The sequence below is a fragment of the Lepidothrix coronata genome, unplaced genomic scaffold (assembly GCF_001604755.1).
Source record: "Lepidothrix coronata isolate B3197 unplaced genomic scaffold, Lepidothrix_coronata-1.0 Scaffold208, whole genome shotgun sequence".
Lineage (NCBI taxonomy): Eukaryota > Metazoa > Chordata > Aves > Passeriformes > Pipridae > Lepidothrix > Lepidothrix coronata.
This window is the reverse complement of record NW_016690388.1, coordinates 182906-197163: the sequence shown is the minus strand read 5'-3', so window position 1 is coordinate 197163 and position 14258 is coordinate 182906. Positions and strand designations below refer to the sequence as shown.

General features: G+C 40.5%; 1 protein-coding gene across 1 annotated transcript; it reads left to right on the top strand.

Annotated features, from left to right (window-relative positions):
• Positions 1 to 1960: 1960 nt before the first annotated feature.
• Positions 1961 to 7562, top strand: MANSC1 (MANSC domain containing 1). Its single transcript, XM_017832858.1, has 3 exons — positions 1961 to 2206; positions 3076 to 3216; positions 6244 to 7562. The coding sequence occupies exons 1-3, from the start codon at positions 1987 to 1989 to the stop codon at positions 7212 to 7214; spliced, it is 1332 nt and encodes a 443-aa protein (XP_017688347.1). The 5' UTR covers positions 1961 to 1986; the 3' UTR covers positions 7215 to 7562.
• Positions 7563 to 14258: the final 6696 nt, after the last annotated feature.

Below are 14258 nucleotides of genomic sequence, written 5' to 3'. Positions count from 1 at the left end.
TCCCCAGTATCTCTTCTGCCCTGCTTATATTATAGATCACATCAGCCCTTCTCATATTCCCATAATCATCTGTACCTGTCCCACCACAGTAGTCTCTGTGTATGTTTTCACATTCACTATCATTACAGTACCCTCACACCATTAACACTATCCCAACAGTCCTGGTAAAGAACAAGTGTCCTCACCCTTACCACCAACCCAGACAGACCTTTAGACTTAATTTTCAGCTTCTTTCTGCTTGGCTTCTACCACCACCATGCTGTAAGCAAAGGCAGGTGGCAGATGCAACTTTGTCTAACATATAGTAGGAGTAATACCTGGGCTCACTTTTAGTATTCATTCTCATTATAATTCACTGTGTGATGCAGTTAATAGGTGACACCTTAAGTGTTCACATTCTCTTACAACTTTTTCTTTGAACAATGAAGGTTACCAGTTTACCAAAAGAGAAATGCCTGGCTAGAAACATTTTCTTAAACAAGTGCAGCTGAAAATTTCAGATAAAAACACCCCTGCAAGAATGTGAGAATCACAACCAAACATTAGGAATTGACCCAAAATGGCCATTTGATGCAAAATGCGATGGTGGGCTCAGTCTCTTAGAACAATCATGTCCAGAAAAAAGCCAAAACCCAGCCATGTTGACCAAGGGGACTGACTGGGCATCAAGAACATCCATCCCTTGGCATGTAATCATTATAATATATAAAATAACCTGCCCTTTGGTATCTCTTCAGGTAAGGTACCATCTCTAAAAAGAAAATGTTTTTTATTTACAGGAAACTACATTAAAGGTCTCTTTCCTGAAAAAGAAGGAATGTGTCCTACAATCCTTTTATTCTTTGCGCTCATTTGTCTCTGGGCTACTTTTATTCCTAAACACCACCCCAAAAATAATAAGAAAAAAATTTTAAAAAGGAAATGAAAAATTTCCAAGCAAAAACATTACTTAAGCAAGCAATTTCACAGAGATAGCTGAGGGAGGAATGGCTAAGCCACCGGTCCTAGTAGACAGGCTATTGTGTACAACTCCCATTCTGCAAACACCCTGTGTTTGGCTGTTAGAACAGGATTACTCAGGTAGCAAGGAGTCTCTTAGATAGACAGGGAAATACGTCCATGTCCGTTTAGTCCAGGATATGCATATTAATCACTTTCATTACAGCCTCCAAAAGCAGATCTGACTGTGGGCAAAACCACAATAGCCTGACAAACGAAGAATTTCACCGTGTGGTTTTGCCTTTGTGTCTGATGCTCAGGAAGAGCCCTTGGCGCCGGCAAGCAGCTGGAGGAGCGGGAACACCCCCGCAGCCCTGCCGGGCAGGCAGAAGGGCAGCCGGGCAGGCAGAAGGGCAGGTAGGAGGAGGAAAGGAGGAGGAGGGCAAGCAGAAGGGCAGGCAGGTAGGCAGGCAGGAAGGCAGATAGGCAGGTAGGCAGGCAGCTGGCAGACAGGAAGATAGGCAGGTAGGCAGGAAGGCAGATAGGCGGGTAGGTAGGCAGATAGAAAGGCAAGAAGGAAGGCAGGAGAAGGGCAGGAAGAGGGCAGGTAAGCAGGTAGGCAGGCAGGCAAGCAGGTAGGCAGGCAGGCAGGTAGGCAAGAAGGAAGGCAGAAGAAGGGCAAGAAGAGGGCAGGTAGGCAGGTAAGCAAGAAGGAAGGCAGAAGGGCAGGAAGGGGGCAGGCCGGGGGGGGAGGAGGAGGGCAGGCAGGCGGCCCGGACCCGCCTCCCGCGGTCCCTCCTCCCGGACGTGCCGGGACACCCGCGGTTCCCCTGAGTCGCGCTGCCGAGCCAGGCTGGGCCCCGCTGCTGCCTTCCCCCCACCGGGCGGCAGGGGGGACAGCCCGAAGGTGCCCCCAGAAACGCCTCCCCGCCCGGGGAGCAGAAGAGGCACCTCGGCGCGGCTCCCCCGGCCGCCAGCGCTCCGCGCAGCTGGAAACAAACCCGCCCGGTGCGCCCCGGGCCGCGCCGAGCCCCCGCCCCGGTCACCATGTCCCTGGGGGGCAGCCGGTGGTCCGTTCGCCTGCTGGTGATCACCTGTGTGATGGCCGGGCCGTCCCTGAGTCAGGAGTGTTCCGCGGAGAAAATGGAGAATTCCATCATCGATATAGACTTGTCCCTGCCCCGAGGCGTCCGGGGCGCGGAGCCGCTTCGCGTCCCCAGCGCGGGGGCTTGTGCCCGCGCCTGCTGCTCCAGGGACGGGCTCGCAGGTAACCTCGGCCGCCTTCTCCGCCAGCGCCTACCAGCGCCTGGGAAATTAATTCTGGGGTTTGGGCTCGCGTGGTGCTCAGCCGCTGTTCTCCGTATTCAGCGCAGGAACGTCAATTTATCCTTTCATTCGGGTTTCGATAGTACCCGCTTGCGGGTGCTACCCTCTTTAGCCAAGCGTGATGTTGGATCTCAACGCAAGACCCCCGGGGTGTTCAGGAAATTAGTTGCATCATAGAAACTGTAGTAGTTTTAAGCGTTAAAAACTCAGATCCCCAAAGCCTAAGATGCCTAGGCTGTGTTTAGTAGGTGCGCTAAAAAGTGACCAATATTTTGCACTGACATTTTTGTATTTAATTTTAGCAAAACATGAGAATGCTTACCCTTCTCTGTGATGGTTGGTTTGCGTCAAGCTCTTGGAGCAGTAGGAGGCAAAGCAGCAAGTAGAAACTACAGGGGTAAAGGTGACCCTCCCAGGCAGCAACAAGACAGGCAATTCCTGAGATGTGATAGGGAAAAATGTATAAATAATTTTCTTCCCCAGGAGTTTACCAAGGAGGTTTTCAGATTTATCAGGATTTGTAAGTGAGAAATCGTTATATAAAGTGGTGCCATTGTGGTACAGGTAAGGGGAAGATGAGGGATTAGACTCATCATTTCCCCAACTTTATTTGTACAGGAAGAAGAAGGTGTGATCTTTTGTATTTTGGCCGTAGGCCATTCTTTTGTATTCCTTGGCTGTTTTTCCTGTAGGGATGTTATGAGTTAGTAGTTTTCCTCTTACATGAAGAAAAATTAACGAAATAGAGCTCATTATCATACTGCTATAAAAGTTCTTATTGCTGTAACACACATTTATTATGTTTTGCAGGAGACAAGAAGTGTAATTTGATGATTTTTTATGCTGGAAGAACAAAAGCACATCCAAACTGCTACCTCTTTTACTGCCCTACCACAGAGGCTTGTCTGATGAAACCTGCAACAGGACTTGTGAGCTACAAGATAACTACAGGTAAATAATAGTGAGATTATTTAATAATAATAATAATAATAATAATAATAATTTTAATAATAGCCCCCACACTAGAGGACTTTTCCACCTGTGAACTTTCAGTAGTGGCCAGAAAATGGTTTTTTGTGTGTTTTTAGTAAAATGTTCTAAGCCAAGCCCAATAAATTGAGAATGTTGCTCCTTTGCTTTGTGGAAAATGGAGGAGCAGGTGTGTGGTGAGCTTATTTGTGGGCCCAGCTTCCTGCTTGGAATAACACCATGACCCTTATAAAATTCCTTCACATTAGATTGAGAACTCCTCATCATTTGCCCTTGCTTAAAACAAAAAGAAGCTGCTACCATATTGATATATTCAAGAAGGAAGATTTCCTGGATGTAACGATGGAGAGTATCACTGAAAGCAGTGGAAATACCATGCCCTTTTTAAAGGGCTCATGTTACACTGATGAATAATTGGCAGTGGTAATAATTATTTTCTGTTTTCAGGAAGAGAACCTGAAGTGCAGAAGCAAACTTTCTAAACTGGAAGCTTTATGGTATATGGGCTGCACACTCAGGAATTTCTCGCTCTCTGTCATAGGCTGTGGGATTTTTAATGGAAAGGCATGTTTGTCGATTGACATTGACTTGCGCCAGACTTGTTTGAACAGCTCAGATAAGAAACTGATAATTAGGTTGTCCTGCCAAGAGTTTACAAGGTGGTTTCAGTATGGCTGCTTGAGAGAGCAAAAATTTCATATTTCCAGAAACAACTCCTGCTGAAAAAGAGAGCTTTTCCAAGAGGAACTATTTGCAAGGAGCAACAGCATGATATATGGAAAGATTACTCATATAATGTTACCAAGTGTTTTTGTGCAAGCACAGTCACACAGGAATTGTGCAAAAGCAATGTGCAACAAATGAACTGCATGCCCATAAAATTATTATTATAACTACTCTTTCCTCCAGCTCTTTCTCCCCTACAAGAATATCAGGGTTTCAAACAAAGGAACGAGAAATGCAATTATGCTTTCATTCTGCATATAGTATGATGCTGAGTGAACAACTCGATTGCATATACTACCTCTCTTTCATTTTGCAGTTTTTAGCTTCTGTGAACATTGAATTAGAGAAAGATTATCCTAGCTTATTTACCTTATGTTCCTAATAAGTTTTCAAAGGTAGCACCTGAGCAGTGTCAGTACCAACAAACATTTCAAACTTTGTTCTTTCATATGAGGATGTGTATGTGGTTACACTGAAAACCAGAATAAAAGGGGGAAAGATAATTTATTGGTAATAAAGCAACTTAAAATACTGATGCTACATTAGTAATAAAATTTAGCTTTTTCTTTTTTTTTGACTATCCTTGTGGCTGTTAATGAATGGAAACAACCTATGGCTTGTGAATTAAAACATGCTCAGGAGGTGTTTAGTTTGTTTTTGAAGAGTGACAACCTGAAGTTTGGTTTCTAATGAAGCATATTGGATTTGACATATCAGAAAGACCATTTTATTTTTTTCAGCTCCTTTTAAAGTTTGATTCATATAGTGCCCTTGTTCTTTCTTACCAACAAACATCTATCCTAATACCCCAGCTGTACTTTGCATGTGACAGTTTTGGGCCACTGCATCTGGGAGCTTGTAGTTTAAAATGGAGACAAAAAATACTATAAAATCAATGTTTGATGGAAGATTAAGATAAAATTGTGCCCATGATTCAAATAAAGTATTTGCTGTACTCTTTAGCATTGCTAGCTTTTTGGTTTGTTATTTGGGGTTGGCTTTTTTTGCACTTCGGGGTTTTTTTGTGGCATCTTAAGGTTTGGAAAGACATATTAAAACAGCAGCCAAGTAGGCTTCTTTGCTTGTAAAGTAAAACTGAAATATATCCATCGCTCTAGATAAGAGATCCTACTTGAGAAAAAAGTGACAATGAAAATGTAATGGACTTTTTTAAAATTTATTTCAATTCCACTGCAGTTAACAAACCTCTTTGTTTCTACGATAAAAACAAATGAGTGAGAGTCAGAACTATTTGAGAGCATGTTCCCTTTTAAATGTTCTGTGCAGCAGCTGAATTGTTATAAATATATATTGTATTTTTATATTATAAATATAATTATAAATCATATCTATATACATATATAGATATATAAAATCTGAATGAACAATTAGCCGGTATTTCCAAGAACTTGTGTTCACCCAAATACTTTCTGTAGTACTGTGTAAAATCAGGTAGCTGCTAGGATTATAATTTTTATAGTATTTCTGTCACATAACACTGTTGTTCTTCTTCTTCCAAATTCTATTAAATGACATCAGCCACCTGTTTTGCAAGGAATACATATGAGCTTCTGGAGAAATTTATAAAATGTAGTCTGCTTCTCATGGAGGTCTTCTCTGCCAGTACCTCACGTACTCTTGGAGCAGTGTCTTCAAGCACAGCAGTAGGAACTCAGGTCATTCCTACAAATCAGTATGTGTATAAAGTGTCCTATAAAATGGAGATGTTATTGCCACCTTGTATCACAAAACAATTTTTGAATGTGAATTGAATTGTGTCAGGCACAGGGTGCTTGGACATTACAAGAAAGGGCTGTATCTAATCATATTAACTAGGTGGAAATGTACATCTAACAAAAAAATTGACAGAAGTAACATTGATAATATCTACTTCTTAACTCACAGAGGCTGAGAATGGTTTGAAGGCAGTGAGCCTATTCACTCTGCTTTTCACCTCTAAATAAATGCTGCAATGTAGGTATAAACTAATCACACTGGGATGATCACTGCAGAGGAAAATTCTGTAAGAAGTTGCAGTCATGGTCTGATGTGATGAGGCTTGAGGCTGACAGGTATTTTTGATGTAGAATTTAAATGTCACCGTGTATATTTTAAAGAAAAGAAGTTCATGATACCTCAGTTTCATTAGTCATTACTTCCTGGAGCTCCCTTATGTCTCTCTTTCTAAGTAATATAAATTGAGTAAGCCTATATTAGTCAAAAATAGATTTAATAATTAAATACTGGTATTTCTGTTTCCAGACACCCAGGTCCCAGAGGATAAATCTATCAAAACTGAGAACTTTTCTTCAAATGAGTATTCTTTGTCTTCGGATGCAGGAACAATTTTTTCTCACACTCAGAATAGCCATCAGAATCATACTGCCACTTGGCAACAATCTGTATTTCATCAGGCATCTGAACCCGTGAACCACATAGGTAAGCATTTAGACAACATTGAATTTCATACAGATTTTCCTGAATCTCAAAGGGCAAAACAGTCTGAGAGCTTAGATTCCATCCCAAGGCAGAAAGTAATTAATCTGCCACCAAACATGTTTTCTGCTGTTCACATTGGAAACCCCACTGCTTCATTCCCCACCACTCAGCCTAGTGCTCCTGAAACCAGCAGTACTACTCTTACTCCTCTGCCTGCAAGTACGGCCCGGTTGGAATTTCGTACAACCTCTCTGCATCCTGGTGCTGCTGAACCTACAATCACCACCACCACAGCTCCCTCTCCGCCTACCGCAGCCACTGGAGCTAAACCTGATGTCCCTGTCACCAGCATCGCTGCTACTCGTGTTCCTCTTTCCAGTCCCACAACTTTTACAACCACAAATTCCAGATCTGCTACTGCTCCATCAGGGCTAAGGACTCCAACCACATCTCCTGAGCCAGCAGCTGTCTCTTCCAATGATACTAGCCATGTAACCCTCTCCTCTTTTTCAGGTTTCATTCTCTCTACTAGTGATTCCCCCATATCTTCCCAAAATGACCTTCAGGGTTATGACCCATCTGACTCAGAAAGCTACCTGTCAGAGGGTGTTCTGAGAGGGAAAGGTGTTGTTCAGCTGGGGGAGAAAAGCAGCCTTCTAGCAGCTTTGTTTTTTGGGGTGATGTTCTTGTTGCTGGTTATTGCACTGACAGGGAAGAAAATACATGAATCTCTTCAGAAGAGGCATTATACCAGGCTGGATTACTTGATCAATGGAATGTATTCTGATGTCTGATGGGGAGAGGGAATAAAATTTTGAGGAGCATGTAACTTTTGAGAGGGCAACTCTGAAATGGAACAGTAGATACTGAAATCTCAGAAAAGGATGGATTCCTTTTTTCTCCTCTAATGGCAAAGCAGAAGGCAGGACATGGTTTTGGTGGGGAAAAGAAATGCTCTTTCTACGCTGAACTATAATGTCTATCATTTTTGATTTATACTAAATCCTGAGAATAAACACTCAAATCCAAGTTAAGCTAAGAAGGTCTTATATTTAAGGAGAAAAAGCATTTCATGAGCTTAATCTGTACTGTGACAAGATTAGTGAAATAGAAGTACACCTAATAAATTGAGTACCTGTGCAGCACGTGGGTGTTTTCAGTGCTATTTGCACCAAATGCCATAGTGTTACATGATTGCCTGGCAATCCTATTTACTCTATTTGTAGCTTTAAAGGAATACTTACTAATAGAGCTTTGCATCCAGATGGTTTTAGGTACAAACAGTAAAAATTATATTACATATAACATAGCTTAATTTTCCTTTTCTACATATAATTTATAGTTATATACATATCTTCAAAGTTCTTTTTCTGCATACATCACAAGCTGTCCTTAAAACCACATACTAAAAATCTGAATTGGCCTTTTCCAAAGAGTGGAATTTGCCCTTTTCAAGCTTGGATTTGTGCAATGTGTATCAGAGAGAAAGTTATCTTCCGAAAGTAAAGCAAGCTACAGTCAAGGTCTTTTGTGACAAACTGCATCACCAAGTGACTTGGAATATGCACGACAGAGAATTTGTTCTAATACACCTAAATCCCTGACCGCTGAGACTCAACATCTCAAGAAGGGGGAGAAACCTGTGAGTGGGCTTAGCAAGGACAACAGCTGTATTATTGGCAGAAGACACACAGAAAGGTGTGGGCTCCCTTTGCTGAACATCTACCAAGAGGTAAAAAAGTTTTAGAGAAAAATGGTGACTATGTTGTTGGAGGGTGCACATCTCAAAGAGGTTTCCTGCAGTCAGCAGGAACAGATGGACAAGGCTGCATTATCTTCATGCTTCTGGCATTCACCTGCTTCCCTCGTTAGTGGCTCTCGAAAGGACCGTGTGTGTCAGTGCTGGACTTGCTGTCCCTCCTGAACACACAGAGCTCTTGCTGGCTCTCAAAGCACACCCGCTTCACTTCTAGGGTCCTCTTCATGTGACTGGTAATAAGTATAGCAACTTATTAACGGTTGGTCTTGATGATCTTCCAAGTTTTTTCCCAACCTAAACAATTCTGTGATTATCTGTGTTTCCCTGACTGCAACAGTGAGAGGGCCTGTGAGCATCTACTGCTTGCTCCACAACTTCCAGTTCATATTATTTTGATTTCCCTTTGCATGCACTCAGTCTAAACCTGTTTTTAGAATGAAAGGCTAGATTTCAAAGTATCCATGCCAGGCAGCATAATCAACAACAAACATCATGGCAGAGAAGGAAGGGTGCCTCCTGAGTGCAAGGGAACAATTCTATTACAAAATATGAAATGTGACTCACATCCAAGAGATTGTTAGATCTGTCAAGCTTAGTGTGGTGGGAAGCAGGCGTGATCCAAAAATGGCCTCAAGGCAAGTTTTCTGAAAGCTCTAAGAAAATTCACTGAAAATTCCATTCAGAGATCAAAGAAATGTCAAGAAGTTGAATTCTTACTGTGGGGGGTGCTGCACATTGCTTTTTGGGAAAAATCCAGCTGTTCTGTAAATGAAAAACATTCTGGATAACTTCTTAAAGGTGAACAAAATTGCAAAAGAAAAGTATCTCAAATTCATCAGCTTGTTTGTTGACTGCACTTTGTTTAACCTCAGTGGTTTTTTTTTAGTAGACATTTTCAGAGGCTTCTGGTCAAGGAACATGATAAGAGGAAACAACATTTTTAGGAAATTAGTTCACAGACTGATAAGTACTAGGCCTAGCTGTAAAAATGCAGATGCAGATCTTAGATTGACCATAATTTACTCTCATAAGAACTAAAACTTCATGAGTAGCTTTCTACATTGCAGGTGAGCTCACAGCAGCTTGTTGCAGGAGAGGTGCTGAGAACAACCCCTGAATCCTCACTGTGCATTTCTGCTGTAATTTGTTGGAGGGAAAGATGGTTGCTGTTAATTGATAAGTTACAGTACAGTAGCAAAATGTTCAAGAGAAGACAAGCAGATACATCTCAAGGTTGTTCAGAGCACTGGGCATGTATTTAGCTGGAGAGGGGCATGTTACGAGGGCGTATAGTGATAGAACAAGGGGGAATGGCTTTAAAAATGACAGAGGGTAGGTTTTAATTGGATGTTAGGAAAAAATTCTTCCTAAGGGTGGTGAGGCACTGGAGAAGATTACCCAGAGAAGCTGCAGTTGCCCCATCCCTGGAAGGGTTCAAGGCCAGGTTGGATGGGACTGAGCAACCTGGTCTAGTGGAAGGTGTCCCAGTCCATGGCAGGGGGGTTGAAACAAGATGAGCTTTAAGGTCCCTTACAGCCCAAACCACTCTATGATTCTACAGTTTGACTAATATTAAAACATTGCCCTCCAACCCAATCAGCAATGCATGTCAAGCACAGTGAAAGGCAGAAGTAAGACAGAAAGGTGCACAAGTACCATAACTAATTTGGTGAGTGGCCTTTCACAATACTTGAGTAAAAGAACTTTACATGAAAAACCTTTTTTTATGCTTGAGCAAAGACAATAAGATATTAGGCAGGTGTACTGAAACACTTAAACCTTTTTTTTTTTGCCATCCACTGGTTGTGTCAGATTAAGAACAAATTGGGAATTGTTAGGTGACCAGTTTGGATCTTTCTGGAGGGGCCTTTACAAGCTGTGTTTGAACACTAGAGGGCAACAATAGTTTATTAAATAGAATTGACATGTTCTGAGGATGACAATTTAAAAAAGTTTTAGGTAGTTCATTTTTTAACCTTCCAAACAGCAGATATTTCATTGCAAAAATATTTTATAAGAAAGCTTTTTGTTTTACTGGAAGGTTCTGGGGTGGAGGATTATATACACACGCTTTTGAAATCTTACCATATCATACAGTGTAGAAGACAACAAAACTAAGCATATTATCTTCTCTATTTTAATAACATTAAATCAGATTGCATTATTAGTCATGTATTGGCATTTCCAGTAAACAGAGAAGGAGAGAGAGATTTTCCATCATCCTTTCGATTATGATACTTTATTATGCATTTTTTGAGCTTACTTATTTGTTTGGATAATGCTCTTGTATTATGAATCAGAAAGAAGTGAGACAAAGTAACTGTAAAAAAATCCATCCAGTCTGTTATGCTTTTCAACATTAAAACTTCTGTGCTCTCTTCTATTTTTCCATTGTCATCTCCTGTGGTCTTAACTGTGCACCACATATGGAACTGGATCAGTAATCATCACAATATGATGACAACCCACACACTGGGAATGGCTCTTTCTGAAGATAACCTGTTATGTTATGTCATGAGGCCAAAAGCTGATTGACTTTTACTAACTGGAGATTGTAATAACTGCTGTAGCTGCTTGTTTTTATGTTGTTGCTTTATAGTGCTGAGCAAACATGAGGTGTGTAAATATAGACTGTTGTGAACGAGTCTGTTTTGTGGTATCATACGGTAAGGCAAATAGAAAGCCCAAGTTTTATAACCACTGAAAACAATCATAAAGAAACAAATTGCAGATCTATTTGAGATGGATGAGAAGGGTGCAAAGTCCCTACCTCCAAGGGCTGCAAACTCAGAATCACGTGTGCTGCTCTTCAAATATTTCTTCATTATAATTCTGATAGGAGCAAGAAATGCTTATACTCAGGATTATTTCAAGTAAATTACTAACCAACTAACAAAAAACAGCAAACAAACAAAGAAGATGAAAAAAAAAAATGCCCAAAAAAGAATTACATGAGAAGGCAGTTTCAAAACTGGATGTTTTTTCCTTCTTGCAAAACCATCTTAGTGGATTTGAATCTGACAATACTGCTTTGATCCTACCATCCCACACTCCATGATAATAAAAACATAGAGCTTTAAGTGTCAGTACTGCAGTCAACAGTTCCCATGCAGTATCCCATCATGTAGAGAGCTCTACTTTTGCATACTTTTTTCTGTCTGTTCTGAAATGGGCCTAGACTGCTGGACTGTCTCTGTGCATTACTTGCTCTCTCACATAGGTAATATGTGATGATGATGATGATGATGACATAGGTAATATACTTCTCTACCTCCCTGTTCACTGATAGTTATGGGATAGCTGCATCTCTTCATCCTTTAAAAGTCTTGCACATCCCTTCAGGAGTGTACATGCTATACCCATATGCTTTACTTGCCTCTTGAAAGGTTGGGATATATTGAACATTTTTCTTCATCTTCCAAAAACCTACACTCTTCACTTTTTTCATCTAGGTCTATACACTTCTTAAGGATATCAAAGTGAAAAGTATAATATTGCTGCTCTTTGTCTCCTTTCTGATACTAGAAACAATGAATAGAAGTATTTTTAAGTTTCAGTACAACTATGCTGAATCAGTGTTTCCTGTATGTTGCCTCACTTAATGAAAAAAGTTGTGCATTAGCTTCTACTCTGTTACTCCTCTCCTTCCAACCTATAAAATGTCATTGTCTCAAATGGCAAGAGTTTAGATATGCTGTGTTCAAGATGTTCTGATCCCTCTTTTTGGCTTGCTGTGTTTTTAATAGAAAATTGAAATAGAAAATTGAAAAATCCGTCATACCAATAACACCCAGGAATAGTATTTGGATAATTTGTGCTCTCTCTATCTTCTCAAAGAAATTTAACAAGCAGTTAACATCCGGAACAACTGGCTAAACATAAGTATGTTTTGAGACATTTGCTGATTTGAGCAGTCACTCTGAAGACTACAAAGGTGTTTCATGAAAATGCCAGAATGGTAAGGATGGCTGTATAAGGTATAATAATCACTTATAAGACACTCTGGTACCACCTACATCAGAGAAGCTGCTGAGTTCTGGCTGGAAGTTCAAAAGTCACTGAGAACAGCACCAGGTTTTCTCTGTTCTTCCACTTACATTGACGAACTGATGTGAGCAGTGCAGCTTAAACTTTGACACTGTGACTTTTGCAACAGTTCTCAACAACACCTAGACTGAAAATTTGCACAGAGTTCAAATATATGTTCATGCGCAGGGAAGATGCTCATTACAACACAGACCTCCTAAAGGCTTGCCTGCTGTTTAGTTAGTTTCTGAGTAAGTTTTTCTGTTAGCTTTTATGAAAGAGCCTTTTTTCCCTACCCCTAAACCCAAGTTTCTACTGAAATCCTTCTGTGTTAGGATTTGGATCCTCCAAGTAAGTTTTTTGATATTCTAAGTAAGGATCCAAGTTAGTGTGTGAATGAGATGAGTCCTTTAGTTAAGAAGTTGTGCATTCCCCGTTTTTGTCCGTGTAGCTCCCATCAGTGTCAGTGAGAGGTTTTCCAGCACATATTTATGACTATTAAGTCAAGTCCTCCCACTTTTTGGCTCATTAACTGTTCAAAACAATTGCCTTACAGGATTACAGAACTTCTCAGCCCAGAGGTAAAATTTATGAAAGAATCTGAAGATCATTTTCCTGGCTGCTTCTGTTATTTAACTGTGACAATGTTGTCCTTGTTTTGGTTTAGGGCATGAAACAAGGAGTTCAAATGTTTTCCCACCATGTGATAACTCAGGCAGTACTTCTGGAAAGACTCCAGATCTGGCACATATTATATGTTGTCTTTACAGAGCATTCTGGTGTAGAAAGTACAAAAAATTTGTTTGTGAGATATAGTTTTAAACCCGTGAGAACAGTTCATACTATGCTTCTCGCTACTAAACATGTGGCTATCCTACACTGACAAATGCATAAAGCAAGGGCACACCCCATTCAAGTGAACATTATAAAGGATGGTAGAGTTTGAAAAGTGATAGGCCTGAATGCTGAAGTCTGTCCACATGCTACGCCTAGCAGAGTGTGTAAACTTTTCCAGAAATATGTTGGAGACTCCATCTGAAGGGTGAGCTTGAGGGTAATTCAAGTACCATGATGTTTTTGCAGCCACCAAAAATGAGTATCACTGCTGACAGCAGCCATCTGCAATGAATGCCCCATCAACTGGTAATGACAGTGATTTCAGGAGCATCAACAGTAGCAAAAACAGCAATCTGAAAAGTTTCTCTGTCCTACAAGCACTTCCTCATGTCTGGAGCACCTCCTGACTTTCTAAATCATCAGGCACTGGGAACACAGAAGAAAGTTATCCTGGGCAGCAAACCAGATGGAATTAAAGTGGGCAGATACAGCAGTTGTGCTCCATGACCTTGCACAACTGCAAGTCACCATACAAAAGAGATGTATGCTATTTGTGGGAATCTGTAGCTCTCAAATATAATGTAAATAGATTGATTTCTCTTCACGTGATAATGAGACATTAATCAGCTTATCAATGCATGGTAAATTTCAGTTTCAGAAAAAAACAATATTTGTTTTTAAAAAGTAATAATAAAAAAGTTAAATGTTTAAAACTTCCAAATCTAGCTTTTTAGTGCCACCAATTCAGCTAGATATGAACTGTTAAGTAACTCTAATCAAACAGCTGTAACAATCACCAAAAAAATAGCTGCCATAGGACAAGTGACCTTCTCCCTGAAATAACATCTTAATCTAGTCTATCTCAGATATGCATGTGAAAATACTTGCTTAAACTGGCATTCATTGACTTCCTGACAATCTTTATACACAGACTGAGATTTTTGCAGATGCAGAATTGCCTTGATTTTTCTGACCACTGTTAGAGCATATTGTTTGGACACTGAAAAGAACCTTATGTGAATAAGTGGAGGTTTCTGTCCCTGTGATTCTGAGGGCAAAACCTGACATCAGTTAAATTCCTTTTAAAAATGTAGTTTCTGTCTCTTTAGAGATAGTTTAATGTCAAAAGGCCAAAACCACAGGGAAATTTAACTTTCCCAAGTCATAGCTACACTCTAAAGGAGAGAATTAGTACTGACAGTGTTTCTTTGAATTT

Coding starts and splice junctions, on each gene's coding strand:
- MANSC1 (XM_017832858.1), top strand. CDS start 1,987: ATGTCCCTGGGGGGCAGCCGGTGGTCCGTTCGCCTGCTGGTGATCACC. Junction 2,207..3,075: donor CTCCAGGGACGGGCTCGCAG/GTAACCTCGGCC, acceptor TATGTTTTGCAG/GAGACAAGAAGTGTAATTTG. Junction 3,217..6,243: donor GAGCTACAAGATAACTACAG/GTAAATAATAGT, acceptor TTCTGTTTCCAG/ACACCCAGGTCCCAGAGGAT.